Source organism: Varroa destructor, unplaced genomic scaffold (assembly GCF_002443255.2).
Source record: "Varroa destructor unplaced genomic scaffold, Vdes_3.0 BEIS01000002.1, whole genome shotgun sequence".
NCBI lineage: Eukaryota > Metazoa > Arthropoda > Arachnida > Mesostigmata > Varroidae > Varroa > Varroa destructor.
Window position 1 is genome coordinate 4,271,280 of NW_019211455.1, and position 16,120 is coordinate 4,287,399.

Here is a 16,120-nt window from a genome sequence, read left to right on the forward strand (position 1 = left end):
AGAAATCGATCACGTACGTATAGAGATAGATTTAGCGATACGTGATGGCATGGGGGCATATACTGTGTCGGCTTCGTGCGGCGAGCCAACCGTCTGAACTAATACTTAACGGTTTAGTACTGGTCGCAAAACACGGAAAACATAAATAGATACTCATCTGTATGTAATTCATGCTCGCAGCATAAACGCAGGGCGGCGTCTCACGGTTGGCACAGACCGAGCGAAAAACAAAAAAAAAAAAAAATTAAATAATAAAAATTACTATCGATCGAACCAGAAACCGTCGGCAGAATTGTGAAGGAGCAATCGGCGTGAATCAGAAGTTACTGCAGTCGAAAATATCATAGCTCCAGGATAATAGGATGTTGATAGAACTAAAATAAACTAGTTTTGTTACCCAATCACCGATTCACGCAGTCAACGATGGCCAAATCGTTGATGTAAAAATGGCTTCATTGAGCAAGCAATGGCTTTCATTTAGAATTCAATTACGCAGTGGAAAGTTTTAGTATCAAAATGTTTATTGTGCTCCATTAAGTTTAGGCTTCATCAGGTTCACTAACCTAGGAAACACTGGAATGATCCGCTTCCATGTTTCCTAAACAGATTTAAATAGCATGCCTATTGATGGTACCAAAAGTGGAATGAAAGACGTTAACCCACCGTGTGTGTGACTGCTGACGGCAGGATGGCCAGTTTAATTCATTGTTACTATGTGCACAAAGACTGTAACAGGTCGAATGCGAGATAAGCACAGCAGTTAGCGTGAGATTGCAAATTCAGTGGACCAATTTTGACGAAAATGTTCTCGGTACGCTGCACAACTGAGACAGATGAAAAGTCAGAGCTGCGGTACTTAAAATGATTGTCAAGGTATCGAGTCAACAATAATCCGAATACGAGTGCCTTATAGGTTCCCCACTGAAATGCGCCTCCTTTAAAAAAAAAGTAGGCCCAATCTAGCCTTCAAGCAGAGCTGTTTTCTATGTCGGCCTCAGCTTAAAGTTCGAACACGTCTAGATGCTGTGGAGCAACCGGTTAGTAAAGATCCATGTCTATACAGTGAGATTCCACTTGTAATATCTGTGCACAAATAGAAAGGTATGATTTAGGCTAAGCTCACGCCTCAAACAGGTCACACCGGAAGTCAATCGTATGCAGGGTGACTGAAGATGGCCATTAACAAAGTCTAATAGAGGGAGGAAATCGTTGTTGTTGTTTCATATAAATACTAAGAAATGCGCGAAACACTTTGCGCTCGGACTGCGATCAGTAACAGTCTGTTCTTCATCTAGCAAAAAGTAGGTGTCGAACTTAAGGCCTGTGTAACCAGGGCATTTTACCAAGAACCTAGGGTAATTAAATTCGATTGTTTCGCCAGTTACACAGTCATCATTGGCCATCGACAGTCACGACAACGAAGCTACGCGCATCTACATACTTCCCAACACCAAATAGAAAGTTGAGGGTCAATATTTTCGAAAAGCTATCTAATTAGTGCTTTTCTGTTCAAACAGCACCTTTCTCTGAAAGCCATCCGATATGTTAGATCGGCTGATATTCGTAGTACGTCTTTCTAATCTCAGAGAATTGTTTTTGCATGTACGTTCAGTATTTGAAAAGTTATAGAGTAAAAATAGTATAGCTAGATTTTGATTTGCATAGACATTTAAGTTTTTTGTTGTTTTAAAAAGGTTGAGTGTTTTACCACTTCTGACCCCATGCGGGCGGACGTCGTTCGCGTGAAAGCAACGACGTCACTTAACCAGATTTTCGTCCGTTATTGCCCTCGATGTCTTCCATATAAATAAAATTATATCGGTCAGACCCGACTATGATAATCCGAGTTCTACTTCAAAGTGTACGTCGAACGGTCACAAACATTTAGATAAAGTATATCTTGTTTACAACTGAAAAAGGAAGCGTTTCCGCTAAACGTGGCTACCGTTCTCCATTTAGCTTTCGGGATCGCTTTTGTGCTTTTGTCTGTTAATAAAAAAACTAAAAAACAAAGAGAAAGTGATATTTTCCATGTAGCTTGACGCTAAGACATGTATTATGGATTATGGCGCAAGATATTATGCGACAGGGAGAAAAAGCAATAATTGCATCAATTGCCGAAATCATAGATAACGATCACGGAAATAGAATGGCCAGGACGATTCTTTCACGCGACAAATAAAAACTTCGTGAGTTCCTTGTAATCCCCAACACCCTCATTTTTTCCCGAACCTCGCAGACTTTTATATGGCCGGAACAAAGAAAAGTGTTGCTAGTATCTTGGTAATCCAGGGTTCCTTTATCGGCCAGACACTTAGCGGCATTGATTTTGTTGTATTTGGAATCGATCGTACGACACGTTCTATCGCAAAAAAAATTACAGTGCACGCGCTTGTATATAACCACGCAACGTTACGACAGCATCTATTACAATAGAAGCCAGTCGCATTCTCTCGCAACTGGGGGGAACGTTTGCTGATGAACTGTACCTTTCTGACGTTAAGCAGTACCGAGCCAACTCGGTGTTAATTATGACTTAGTAAGTTCATTACTATGTCACTTTTGATGACTGGGAATTGCGTCCGCTGATACAGACAGGTACCATTGAACAATGCGGTAATTTGTCACAAGCGATAATACATCTATTTTGTGACGAAAACTTGAAAAAATTGTTAATGGCTGCTATCAGAATTATGTGCTGCTCGTACATTTAAGCTAAGAACAATGATTGAATCAGATGGATCCGCGTCGTCTTTGTTGATGTCTGAATTCGCTATGTGATCGCGAGCTACCCTTACCGCCTGTTTCTGGCGCTTGTACATAAGTTTGGTACACAACTATTATGTTTTTATAGTAACGGCAGAATAATCAAAAGTTTGTTTTCGATTATATAAGCACAGTGCCGCTTCAGCGTGCGTGTTTGCTGATTTAAACAACATTTAAGTTAAAAATTGACTATTCCAAGGACAACTCACACCAAATCAGTATCCGTTTCGATAGAATCGGAAGCAAAACAAAGTTCTAGAATAAAGAACTAGAAGGAACTAACATGAATGTTTGCTCACTATAGAACCAGATCGTTCGTAAGGATCAGACGCGAAAGTCAAAACAGTACTTACGCCACGAAGAAGATCTATTTTCTATTGGCGTTAATTGAAAAGTTGAATTGGTTCGGGTACACTAACTCGCTAAATCAATATCTCCCTACTTTTAGCGTGGAAGCATCTAATTTGAAATCCATATGATAACCATTTTATCTCTAAAATCGTAGAAATAGATATTGCGGCCAATATAGAACCTGTGCGCGGCGATTATTACTTCAATTTGCCTCTCGAAAGAGATTGTCTTCACTTGGCCTTTGGTAGCACTTAACTTCAGCGAAGATTCTTTAGCGCGGCCTTTGGCTTTACCAGCTGATCGCTTCGCTAACTAGCTCGTCGACGAATTTTCAATGATTGAATCCACTCTACTTTGGTAGGATTTATTTTGTGAGAGTTTGTTCTACGAAGCTGAACAGGTTTGTACTTATCTTTTTTGTGTCCAATTCATTGTACGAACGTATTCACACTTTTTGTCCCGATACCAAAATGGTGCTACCTAGACCGTAATCAGTTCAAGCAGCACATAGAGGTCGTACGCAAGGGTTACAACTTTTAGTTAAATACTTACGTAAGAAAATACGAGCATACATATTATAATGCAGCATTAAGTTCTGACGGTTAGTTGCATTTTAGTTATGTATTTGGCGTTATGCTGCAAAATTTCCCCGTCCCTCAATGGACTCATTGATTCGATATTGTCAGAAATTTTCGGTATTAAAAAGTTCGTCTGACCATTCTTTGAGATCGTCTCGCGGCCAAGTTCACTGTTGTAAATTTCATTGATGCTAAAAGTTGATATTTCCTCAGTACAGGGTCTGAGGCGCATTGCAGCTACAAAAAACCGTTCATCGCAAAATAGCTTCAAGGACCTTTTGTCACGTATGGCCTAACATTGTCAGGAAGAGAATCACTTTCCCTTGTCTACCGGGCCTTTTCTGCTGTATAGGCTCGCTTGCTGTCTCATTTTTCTCAAGCATTTGCTAGTATATAACAGCCTTTCAGTACGCCGAACTCAGTCCATGACATTTTTCCGGCAAAAATCTTGCTTGTGCGCGTTTTCGGAAATTACGATTTTTCCAAGGAGACGATTTCATACGTTTCATTACGCTTCTGTGCAGGAATCCTTCATCGAGGCTGCGGTTAACTTTTTGTCGGAGCACGCCTGAAAAGCCAAATTTACAGAATAACCTTCAATCTGCAAAGCAAATCTGTTAAGCGATACGAATTGGCCATCCACTGTTCACAGAAAAAACATAAATAGCCATATGAAACCGCACGACATTGTCGATGCAACAGTGTTTACAAATAAATGATTAGGGTTAGCATGTTGATGGCGTCAATTGAGATACAAGGGTACACAGATAATAGGAAAACATAGCAGGCAAGCGGAAATCACAGCTAACCATCATGCCAAGAAAGTCTTTGATTCAATACCGTTTCGTATGCTAAAAAACTAAAATTATCGAGAAAACTAAATAAGGATCAATTTTCTATGACCTTTTTTAGAAAAGAGTTTCCGTACCAGGTCGCGCTGTTCCGTCTTTCTTTAAGACCATCCACTGACGCAATTTTGCTATGCAATCAACAAAAAAAAAACCACTAGCACCATAATTCCCACCCTGCTAGTCCTAGTCCACGTGTAGGTTAATGTAGAGTATATATATTATAGACAGCAACAGGTTATAGACGTTCACTGAATTAATGCCTCATAAGAAAGGTGGGTTTGTGACTATTGGCAAAACCATAGTCATGTATTATTCTGAAAAGGTCCACGAAGTTTGCCCCATGCTATTGAGGTTCTGTGTAACAGCGCGTTGAAAAGATCGTTGTAGATCAAATCAGACATGCCGCCTCTAACATTGCTAAGAAAAATGCCTTTCTCTTTGTCTTCACTACGCAGGTCTATGGATTCCGTCTGGTGAAATCGAGCGAATGGTTGTCAACGGAGAGCTACCCCCACCACCGTTCGGACCTTCAATACCGCCCTCGATCGTATCAGGCTTCTCTCAAAGAAACGTACTCTACTTTTACACATATATGAAAAAAGAAAAATCAACATCTCGTCTTATTAACAATATCGGCGCGACGCTAGGGAACAACGCCTTGAAACGCATCAGGTATTAGCATGTACGGCAAATCACATCATTTTTCTCCTAACTTGTTTTAGTTCATGTCGTTGTTGTTAATTGATAGCACGACAAATGATTGATGAACGAGTCGCAACAAAAAAATGTATGTTAAAAAAAAAAACACTTTATTTTGGTAGATTTCACAAGACCATCGGGAGCAAAGACAACCAACCGATCGAGTAGTTGATAATTTTCTCATGTGACCGATATACGATGTAGCGTACTAATGATAGCAGGTCACCATAAAATGGTCACAGATACCCATCTGATAGGACGAAGGCTTTTGAGTGTATTCTTATTCTTGTCATGACGTAGATGAAGCCGCTTTGTCATCAGGGGGTTTGCTAATGAATAAAGTACCGCTTGAAGAAACTATGTTACCAAGCTATCATTTACAATGGAGCGTAAGCTTATCAATCTGCTCATCAAATCACTGCCGGTGAGTCAGTTATGTAGAAAAAAAATGGTCTCTCGTTCATGGGCAAGTAGTTCCGCTTGACAGTCAGCCTGGCGCTTCCAATTCAACCTGTCTGCTAACATTCTCGGTGGCTGTAAAAGAGTTCAGTCTTCTATTGGCCAAGTGAGTTGTAGAATAATGTGTGCATGATGTGATACATGAATAGTTCAGTGAACTAGCGAACAGCCAAGGATCGCGTCAGTTTCCACGTAAAAACGTGCTTACGGCATTGCCTATATATTTTGGATATTTGTAGGCGCATTTCTTTGTCCGCAGCAGCGTCTATCTAACGTAGAGAAAATATGAGCAAGCCATTATTACTAATCTGTCATATATTGAACGTTATTGAGACATAATGGATAGGGAAATATTCGCGGAGTAGTTAAGGGAAGGTCTGTGTTGTTATAAAACATCGTCCTCTGGAAGTAACTAGCACTAGAAAAAGACGTGTCTTTGCCTCCCTGACCATTAGAATAATTAATTAGAAATAATTTTCTCAACTAGATAAAATCAATTGGAAGAAAAACTGACCCATATTACTACACATATGGCATGTCACGTTCTTATATAGAGAGAAAAAAAAAAGATATAGGTTGTTTGTATTAATTATCTGTTGTTTATATTACTGTTTAAGATAGTCTGGAGTCGACAATCATTGTCTCATACATGGTCCCATTTCAACACGAAGTTAACTCGAATTTAATTATTAGATATATATATATATGCTGACATTTGTTATGTTGTACGTTGAAACGACAGAGTTTCTTAACTGTGGATAGATAATTATAATTGACCTTATACAAGCGTTTGTTCATCCAGTCGATTTGTTCTGGTTAGAATATTGTAATTTACCTAAATGATTCGTGTGTTCGGCTAGCGTAATGAGTAATTAGGCTGATTATAGAGAGTTAGCTGCGGTTACTGCATTTTATTATAAACATGCTCAAGTTAGAATTTAACCGCAGGTTCTAATACGTTCAAAATGCCTTATATTGTTCACAGCAAAGTTGAACAAGCTAGCGATGGCGATAGCCGTGGCGCGGAGGACCCGGAAAATGACGGGCGTCAAACCCAGCCGAGCCCAGATACGGTCGCCATCGCCGACACAAATGGTGAGTAATAATCATCTCAATGACTAGTAGTGTTATCACGCTGCTAAATCGCCGGCGATCTAATACACCACTTAATCCATATTTTTTTTTTTTTTTTTTACATCAAAGTGGTAGTAACTCGTATTAGAGAAAAACAGAGCAGACGTGTATCATCGGCACGTCCTGTGTTTGAGAAAATGTTTCTTAATGAAAATTTACTTTAACATGTGGGCTTAAAGCGATTTCGTTCAAAGTTCACTTCTAGAAACAGTGCTAAATTGTGCCGAATCTAGGTCCAATACGCTGTCACACGCCCCGTTCCGGTGATGCGTTAACTGCAATATTACAACGGTCTAGCCTTCTTTTGTTCTAAATTACGTGGTTAGGCTTTACTTGGTTTCTTTTTATGTGGCCTGCCTGCGCTACTAAACTATGACAAAGCATTATAAAATCTAGGACAGTAGCAGTAATAGCCACTAACGTTAATGCCTGGTTTTAAACGAGCTACGGTATACACAAGCTTGGACACATTGGTAAAAAGTATCTGAAGTTTACTAACGGTTCGTTCTAGTAAATTGTATTGGCTATCTGAGTTGTTGGCAAGGCCACATTCGGCAGTGCTATTTGCCTTATGATGCGCCTGAAACACGCCGTCGTCAGCGGTCCTTTCAAATTTCAAAATGCGATCACAAACATTGCTTTTGTATGGCGTAGATACTTTCAATACCTTTGTGCGCTTGGTAGCTTTCGGCAAAATAGACATACGTCGCTTTTTCACTAACTATAATAACAAAATTTCTAATTTAGTTCGTCAACTTCGTAACTCACATAATTTATTTGATGGGAGCCGATGTCGTTGCTCCATTTCGCTACGATCTATCTGGTCCATTCTATTGTAAATGGAGCCAACGTTTCATTGAGAATTTGAAGAGGGGAACATCTTGACCGGTCAATGTCAAGTAAGTGAGTGAGTACACGCAATCACTGCAGAACGATATGTACAATGTTTTCTCTGTTGTCGCTGGCAAGCGAGTGCCTCTTTCTAATGTCAGCCGTTAAGTTTCAGGTAGTAACGGCACATTCTAAGTACTTTACATTTCGTATGCTGCACAATATGTAGAAGTTATTTATATTTGATATTCTTGTTGTCAATGCATTATTTAAGTTGTTGCCCGATGTTTTTCCAAGGAACCCGAACTTTTCTTACATTCAGTTGGGTTAGTTGATGGATACAAGGCCATTTCCCACCAGCGTAGGTTTATCAAAAGTTTTTACAGTGGAGGCCATTTTAGAGTTGGCTTCACGAATATGCTACGAACTAAAATTAAAAGCAGACCACAGATACCTTAGAGGTCTCTTTTTCAGTCATTTTTATGTTTATGTAAAACCATTCGCGTCGGTGTCGCGGCTCCTTTATGCAGCGGTCCTTCAATTGGTAAGACCTTGATCAGAGCATAGATTGGAGTGATGCTTTTGAGCCAAATGTGTTTTCTCCGCTATACGTCAGATAAAGAAAACCGTCTGGGTCCTTATACTGTGAGTAGAGTTCTCCCATGCTCATGCTGAAACACAAGCAAACAGAAGCAAAAAATCGCAAACATAAGTTTGTGGCTCCGTGTATCTACCTCCCTTTATACCACGTTCTATTTCAGTCATTTGCAATAGATGCTTCTACATATTTATAGGGGTATACGTGTACACTCAACGCAAGCCTTGAGATCTTCAGCGTATCCGACTGATCTTTAGCCCCTGACGCCGCAAATCTCTAAACCAAACAAAAACACGCATTACGGAAAATATATGCTCGTTATATAGCGATCGGCCGCAGTGTTTACAAAAGTACGAAGCAGATGAACCGCTAAAACGAAGGCCGCATTCAAAACCGTAGCTAATATAACTATCACTGCGTCATATCGCATTCTGTGATAGTGCACAGTGATAGTTGCAGTAAAGCTACGGCAAAGAGTAAGTTATAAGCTGCTTATAAAACTACAGTATTTCCGTTAATCAAACTTGAATAGTCGCGTACGTGTAGTGGTTTCATCTTCAGTTAATCGAAGTGGTGTTTTTGCTTGGCGTTTGTTAGACAGACAAAGCTTTTTTCCGAATAGGATTAGTAATAGATTGGCCTACATGGCCTGCCGATTTCGACTCTAATTCAACGCGAGCTCTTGTGTCCCTTTTGCGGATATCTTGAATATCTCTGTAAAAGTTTTCTATGGGTTCCCCTATTACGAAATCTGTTCCGACAAAAGGATTCACACGAAGACGAGAATCGTCTGCATCGACTGGGCTGGTGGAGAAGTTGGTTACCCCAGTATCCGTTCTTCGAGCGAGTGCAAAGGGCATAAATATAGTAGTTTTAGTTCCTGGAATAGGAGTAGCATACTGATTGATGCCTTGTGATACACGCGAAATATAGATACAAGGTCGATGAAGCAATGCTCACCGCCAGTAGTAGACTTGGAATCGAGTTAGCTCATTTTAGCGGTCGGGCCCATAGAGACATCTAGAATAAACAGTCATCCCGCTGAATGACGCAATCCTAAAGTTCCGAACTTACAGGCTTAAACAATAGTTTGAATTAATGCTACAACATATCTTGTCATGAAGTCAGACAATTAGAGGTATCTAGAAGGCAGATATGATCAGAGAGCGTAATCGTATCCAAGTCGTCAGACGGTATAAGGAGGCCAACACAGATACATTGATGCGATTAAAGATGCTAACCTCGTCTGCGGCATAACTCTTCCGACAAATAGGAAGAGAGCCCGCTCCGGACTGAGGGCGATCCTGCGTCGAACGATCCACATAAACTGAGCAACGGAAATGTCATCTGGCACAAGGAATTTTTGCTTATCTATCGCCGGTACTTGGTGTGAGTTCGACGCCCGTTCCACGATCACCTGCTCTGCAACAAACCCAAATATGCGCTTCGCACCGTTACCGTCCTATTTATGCTTTGCGTGCGCACCGTGCTTATGTCGCTAGGGTCGCATGAAGAAGGTTACTCGTATGCCAGATAATAACTTGTAATTCATCATCTGGATTTGCCTAATATTATAGCTTAAGATACACATAGAATGTTTAACATTGTACGTCGTGCTATTCGTGATGGTTGCCTATAGGGGGCAAGAGTAATCCACTTAGTGGCAGCGACGGTTTTTTCTCGGATGACGAGCTATGAGTATATCAATTGTGTACGTAGATCGAATGTTAACTGTTGGACGAACTACGATAGAAGCGCCTTCGAGTGCGCCGGTGTAACGCTTGCAGGCTCACACAATTTGCTAGCTTAGATTCAACTTAGATGGCGAAACTACCACAAGTTAACCAGTTATCAAGTGTAGAGAATGCATTTGATTTTGTTGAGTGAAACAACAAGAAACCGAATTAGCGAATCATTAGCTCACCACCGATATACCGACCCACGCGACGCATCAAAACGGCAAGAATACGTAACGCGTATAACTCTCGTTAATCAGAACAGTACATGGAATAGAAATGCATTGTGTCCCTTTTCAGCTCGTGTTTAGAATGATACGACAATGTACTAGTTGTTAGTAGTATATGCGCGGCAATATTCAAACTTTTCGTTTGTACTTCTAATGAGACTTCTTACTATCGACGTTAGCTCGGTTCAGCTCAAGAGCCAGTTTGTAGAAATCAAGTGCTTGCTAGGTCGGCAGAGACGCAGCATTTCAAGGGGTGTCTCGCCCTATAACTACCGGTCGAGCGCTTAGAACTCGTTGGTCCCTATGGGCAAGGCAGCGATAGTGTCTGCAGCGTATGCGATTTCCACCAACAGAGCGGGTAATAATAAAAACTAATGAAAAACGTCTACTGTAGCAGCAGAAAGATAAACACAGCAAAGTAGGATAATATTCTCTAGTCTCGAATGTAACGATGAGAACAGAGGCATAGACGAAGTATGACACAAAGGAGGTCATAAGGCGAAGAGGCACATTCATTGGGGACCGCTAAGTTTATTATGATGTTGGTCCTATTTAAGGAAGTTACCGAATTAAACAATAGAGTTTAGGCTAGGTGAACCAGTATGAAACTCAGTCAGCTATTATAGATCAATTGTAGTTCTAGTTTATTATTTCAATACGATTTAGTAAATCAAACAGGATGGTATCTGTACGCCAACGCTATTCTCCAACAAGAATGAAAAACATGATATGCCACAATATACGCAGATTGTAAATACCATACATTTAACACAAGAAGATGTATACCGCCGAATATAAGGCACATATAAGGTTCACAACTGAAAGAACAAATTCTATTTAAAAAAAAAAAAAAAAAAAAAACACTGCCGGCGGCACCTTTTCATCTTGCGGAAGGTACAATTATGTTTTTCAGTGGAGCTGCTCCAGGTATTTCTATTGGCCTGATCATTCGGTGTGACTTGTTCTATTTGCAATCTAATTTGTGCCGTAACTTTACAAATACTGTCCAACCTGCACCGCTATTACGCGACGATTCAACACGCCATATTTTTTTAGCACAAAAGTCTAACCCTTAATTGAATCTCGCTGAAGAAACAAATTAAACCATAAGTGATTCTTAAGTAATAAGGCAAGTTCATTAGGCGCTCGATGGTCCTGCATTGAAGTTAACTCAAGTGTAGCTTACATGTGATGACAGACTCAATGAGGGTCTGCTTGCGTATATTGCGCTCGTGTTGCTCCCAACGTAAAGCATCCATTATAGACTTCACATTAGTTATGCGATTACCGTATCGTTCAATAAGACGTCAATTGTGATGTCGACGTATGGAACTAGCCCGAAGTAAGATGCCTTCGGGGTAAATATCGTCGTAAATATCCGATCCAAGTTTAAAACAGTTTTTGGTAGCCAGATCCATAAGCCTATTTTTTTTTGCTATTAACAAACTTACTGCTGGACAAGCTTGAACGCATTTCATACGCAAAATGTGATGGCTTAGCAATGGTTTAATATACTTTCGAGCTTGATAACAAATTAGGAAAAATCAGTGAGCTTCAGCTAGATGAGAGCTGGACCGACATGAATGGACCGAAATGAATATGTGCCTTTGTGGTCGCTAACCGTTCACAGTTGAATATCTTTTAGTTAAACACGTATCAAAACTTCAAGTGGATATAGAAATATCAATATTTGCTTACCGGAAGCCGATGTGGGTACTTGTCAAGGATTGCCTTCGATTCTTCTATCCGTTGCTCTGAAAATTTCATAATCTTGTGAGGGATTAACGATGAGCAATGGTCAGTTGTTGCGACCTCCGCAACAACTGACCATTGCCGCAACCAGCAAACTTAGAAACCTTAAATTCTGATCATTACTATTAACTTAAATATTAAATCATTCTAATAGCTAGCAAAAGAGTCAGTATCCTGTAGGAAAGAACGGTAGCCTTGGTTCGAGAAAATGCTACTCAGTAATTATTTAGGGATAACATAATTAGATCAAAGGTTCTGTGACTAATTTTGAGATTTTTATGGTCGACGTGCAGCTCGGCGTGCGTCTCGATAATTGAATTCATTTTACTGCTTCACTATAGTGACTTAAGGTCATATAGTGGAATACATCTGATAAATAGAATGGTTGAATTTTTCGTTTTAGAATGTATGTTCGGTGGTGTTCCTTTATTCCGATGAACCAATTATCTTATTTAAGTATTTTTCCTATTATAAAATTCCGATAGACTATTTCCTGGTTCGGTCGTCATAAATGCAGCCTTTGTTTAATCCACCTCTGGTTTTCGTCAATTTCTTCTAGGTTTTGAATTATCGTTAGTCTACTACATATCATTCTTCGTAGAAGCATCTCTGTTGGAAGTTGACAATTTTCCCATTAAACAAATGAACTTTTTCACTCTCTCAATGCTTTATGTACAACTTTATTTAAGCATCAGTAATTTTTTTGCAATAATGGCATGGACTATTTTATGCTGGGAAATGGGTGGGTTTACTGAGTTTTTGCTTTATTTTCGTCCCAGATAAAATTACAAATTGTCCTCGTAAATATTTCCAGAAGAAGCGTACCATTTCAACAGGGAATATATATACCCATAGACGCCGATCTCTAAATGAATCAGGCCAGTCGATAATGCAGGCTTGTCAGTAGTGTACTAGGTACTTCATAGGACGGACTCGAAGTGTTCATAGTGTAACTTGCGCAGCTTCCCCTGAGATCGGTGTTAGTCACAAGTATTTGTGTTACATCATTACCTTCTTGTGTGTCTCGAAGTGTCTTCTATGAAGTGCATTTCATTACTCTAGTGCAAAGTATCCCGTGTACGTGTCGTCGAGTGACCCCTTCGTCTATTACAAATAATTTTAGTCACTAAATTGCTGTATTTGTCACTTCGTCTCCCTTTTTTCTAATTTTTCGAAATTAATTATTCTAAAGGACAATAGTTTCCAGCTGATTTGATTGACTATTTACTAAATCGTGGTGATCGGGACACCTTCGTGTTTGCGTGATTTTCGATAACTAATTTCATAGCTGGATTAAGACACGGACACTCTACAATTCTTCAGCTATGAATAAAGTGTAACGGGGCGTTTAGATACGTTTGGGTTAGTTCAGGGCCATTTTTCTTTAATACACCGTAGTGATGGATCTGTACTGAGAATCAACGGTCCTTCAAGCCATAAGGGGACAACAATCTGATCAGATACAATGAGCTTCTAGTTGCTGCAAGTCTGATTTCATTGAAATGATCCATTTGCAAATGGTAAATAGAATTACAGTACGCTTAAATCAGATGTGATTTTAAGCTCAAAGCTATATCAAATGATTGCTTAGAAACTTACATAAACCTTCTTTGTTGGTCCTTACTTCATACGCTGTTTAGATAACAGAGTATTTGTCTTTTTTGTTTGTTAACAACATCGCTTCGATATGGAATTACAGCTGAATATTACAGCTAACATCATACCCATAGTTTTTTTTGGCCCATTTGACTCGTTTTGGTTAATTTGTGTGGGCCATGGTCTATGTCACAAAATGTTTTCGCCACTCTTCTGTCAGTGGTTAATACCGATGTGCTGCATAAAGATTCAGTATAACATTCGGTGATCCAAGCGGTAACTGTCTATATATAGGCTTGCTGATTTACTCCAGACTTAAATCTTAGTCGTGCCAGCCTTCGTACCTTTTTTTCTGTACTTTGTATCTATTATCCTGATTTTTCTGTGTGCTTTAGCCTATCCCCAAAGGTATGTGAACTTAGTCATGTTCGACCGAACACTATCCAGCTACTTTCATCATACAACAGTTCCGCTATCTTATTCGACAGTTCTATGAACAGACAAAGGAAAAACCGACGCTATAGCTTCACCTATACGAAGAGACGTACTTATCTATGGAGTAATCGACATAGTAGATACTTGTTTTCCTCTATTGATTTAGATTCTAGTTTGCCTGTTTTTCATCTCTGTTGTCACAAGTATAGGAAATATCCATTGATTTCTTTTCTACAAGAAAAAAAGTTCTCAGATGCTGTCTATAGGCCATCATCTAATTTATAAAGTGAATATATCCCTGTTAGTTTTGTAATTTGCTTGTCTGACAGTTTTTATCGACATGCGGGTATATAACAGTAAGAAAAGATAAATTCACGTATATAATCACTGCTCCGTCGATATGTCTGGCCCGTTGAAATTTTTTTCCCATTTATGACTATTTCTTATTCTATATTAATTGGGGCGCGCGCGTTGCTTGTCGAACATCGATCGCAGGCTGCGCGTTCAAAGTTCTAATTTGGCCTATTTTCTGGTTGCCTTTTATCCTGCTAGTGTGTCTTTTAACCCTTATGGAAACTGTGTTATACGGTTCCCCTGTAATTTTTCCGCTTTTCATTGATACGTCTCTGTCGCATCTTTCAGCTGTTACGAGTGCCTGTCCTTGATACGCTGTCGGAAATTTCCTCGGTAGATAACTCATTCTTCTAGAGCACTTTTTCTGTAAAAATAGCAATCTCTTTTGTGAGTTTTCTGTATTTGACGCAGGCCCTACCTACGTAACTAAAGCGTCACCGTGTTTTAGATAGGAAATTTTTTTCGAGTCCTACTAATCTAAGCAAACGGTATTTGTGCAGCTCCTATAATCCTATAATTCCTATAAGTTTAATTGAGAATCGTGCCAAATATCGAAGTCGTTTTACGTATAAGTTAGCCTGCAATGCTTAATGATGTATTTTTTTCTTTAGGATGTTTCACACAGATTGATGTTATTTCGTCGCCAATATTGCGTTTTATACTAATATGAAAATATATTTTATTTGTATAAAAAAAAATCTTGTTATGTGTCCCAGGCCGAACTTTGCTCAGTAGCCACGCGCGGGCGCTTTCAACTAGATATATATATTAGAACTTTTGGAATATCACATTGGCTTTTAAATAGCGCAAATATCAGCACATCGAAGAATTTGATTTGATTTGATTTGGGAAAAGAGGACTGCACCCCCTTAGCCGATCGGCTACCCGACTTACCGATACCTGCATAACTATCGTGGACATAATTCTAGTGCACAAAATGATTTAAGAGTAATTACGACTGGGGTCCGTAATTACCCAAAAAACGCAATGCATCCATGTACGCTGCAGCGATGGAATCATCACGATCTCTTTTTGAGGCAGTCCTGCACGTAAGCCACAGCATACGACTCCTTTGTTTAACTGGACATTTACATGTGTATGTATATATGCCCATATATATGATTCGTACCCTAATATAGGTTTTGATGAAATAAATCATCGATAATCCTGTTTCATGTGTAAAAGGTAAATTCCTGAGTTTGCCGTTCAGTTCCATGTCGTTGAACGTTACTTCAGACGGCTAACTACTAGCTAGAATCGAAGTGTATCTACTTATCGCCTGATTTTAAGGCCTTGCCCATCTTGTGTGACCCCAAATTCAGCTGCCCCACTACGAATGTCGACTCAGCCCTAACTCATACTGCGCCAACGGGTGAGTCACGTACTATGCATAACGAGTTCGGTGTAGTGATGTAATTTGCTTTTAGCATATTTTGAAAAACGTTTCTGGAGAAACGACGATTCTGGAGTAAAAAGATCGCTAATGATCTCGCTTGTCCGTAGCTCATAAATGTTTGGGTAAAATGCAAAAAAAAAATGCTGGCCTAGATAATCATATCTATTTAGCGACCACCATTTGCCCAATGGCTGTTCTGAGGTACTTATTTGCACGAGCACTGAACACCACAGTATGCATAAGCTGCTGTATGTTAACTAAGCCTCTTCGACGAGGTCTTCCTTGTCGAGATGCGATGACGTACATAGATACGGAAAGGATATGTCTCTATCTGTGCAGGATGACACTCTAATC

At 39.7% G+C, this 16,120-nt stretch overlaps 2 protein-coding genes across 15 annotated transcripts in view; one reads left to right on the top strand and one right to left on the bottom strand.

The window, feature by feature from the left end:
* The window catches only part of LOC111245871 (gamma-aminobutyric acid receptor-associated protein-like 2), a 56,333-nt gene that overhangs the window by 33,649 nt on the left and 6,564 nt on the right, over positions 1 to 16,120 (bottom strand). For 6 of the 9 annotated variants that reach the window (XR_002671510.2, XR_015321858.1, XR_015321857.1 and 3 more), the window contains exons 2-3: positions 13,585 to 14,734; positions 11,932 to 11,987 (exon numbers count right to left, since the gene is read on the bottom strand). Coding sequence is in view for 3 of the 9 variants with exons in the window: in XM_086981007.1 (XP_086837133.1) it covers positions 8,226 to 8,340; positions 9,509 to 9,684; positions 11,932 to 11,987 (347 nt within the window). In the remaining 6 variants the exon portion in view is untranslated. Of the gene's footprint in view, positions 1 to 52; positions 4,264 to 6,280; positions 8,341 to 9,508; positions 9,690 to 11,931; positions 11,988 to 13,584; positions 14,735 to 16,120 lie in introns of those variants that run through there. The other 3 variants (XM_086981007.1, XM_086981009.1, XM_086981008.1) reach the window with 3 other exon arrangements.
* Positions 1 to 16,120, top strand: part of LOC111245864 (uncharacterized) — a 136,695-nt gene that overhangs the window by 33,096 nt on the left and 87,479 nt on the right. For all 6 annotated transcript variants that reach the window (XR_015321854.1, XR_015321855.1, XM_086981002.1 and 3 more), the window contains 2 exons: positions 5,002 to 5,218; positions 6,690 to 6,799. Coding sequence is in view for 4 of the 6 variants with exons in the window: in XM_086981002.1 (XP_086837128.1) it covers positions 5,002 to 5,218; positions 6,690 to 6,799 (327 nt within the window). In the remaining 2 variants the exon portion in view is untranslated. The remainder of the gene's footprint in view (positions 1 to 5,001; positions 5,219 to 6,689; positions 6,800 to 16,120) is intronic.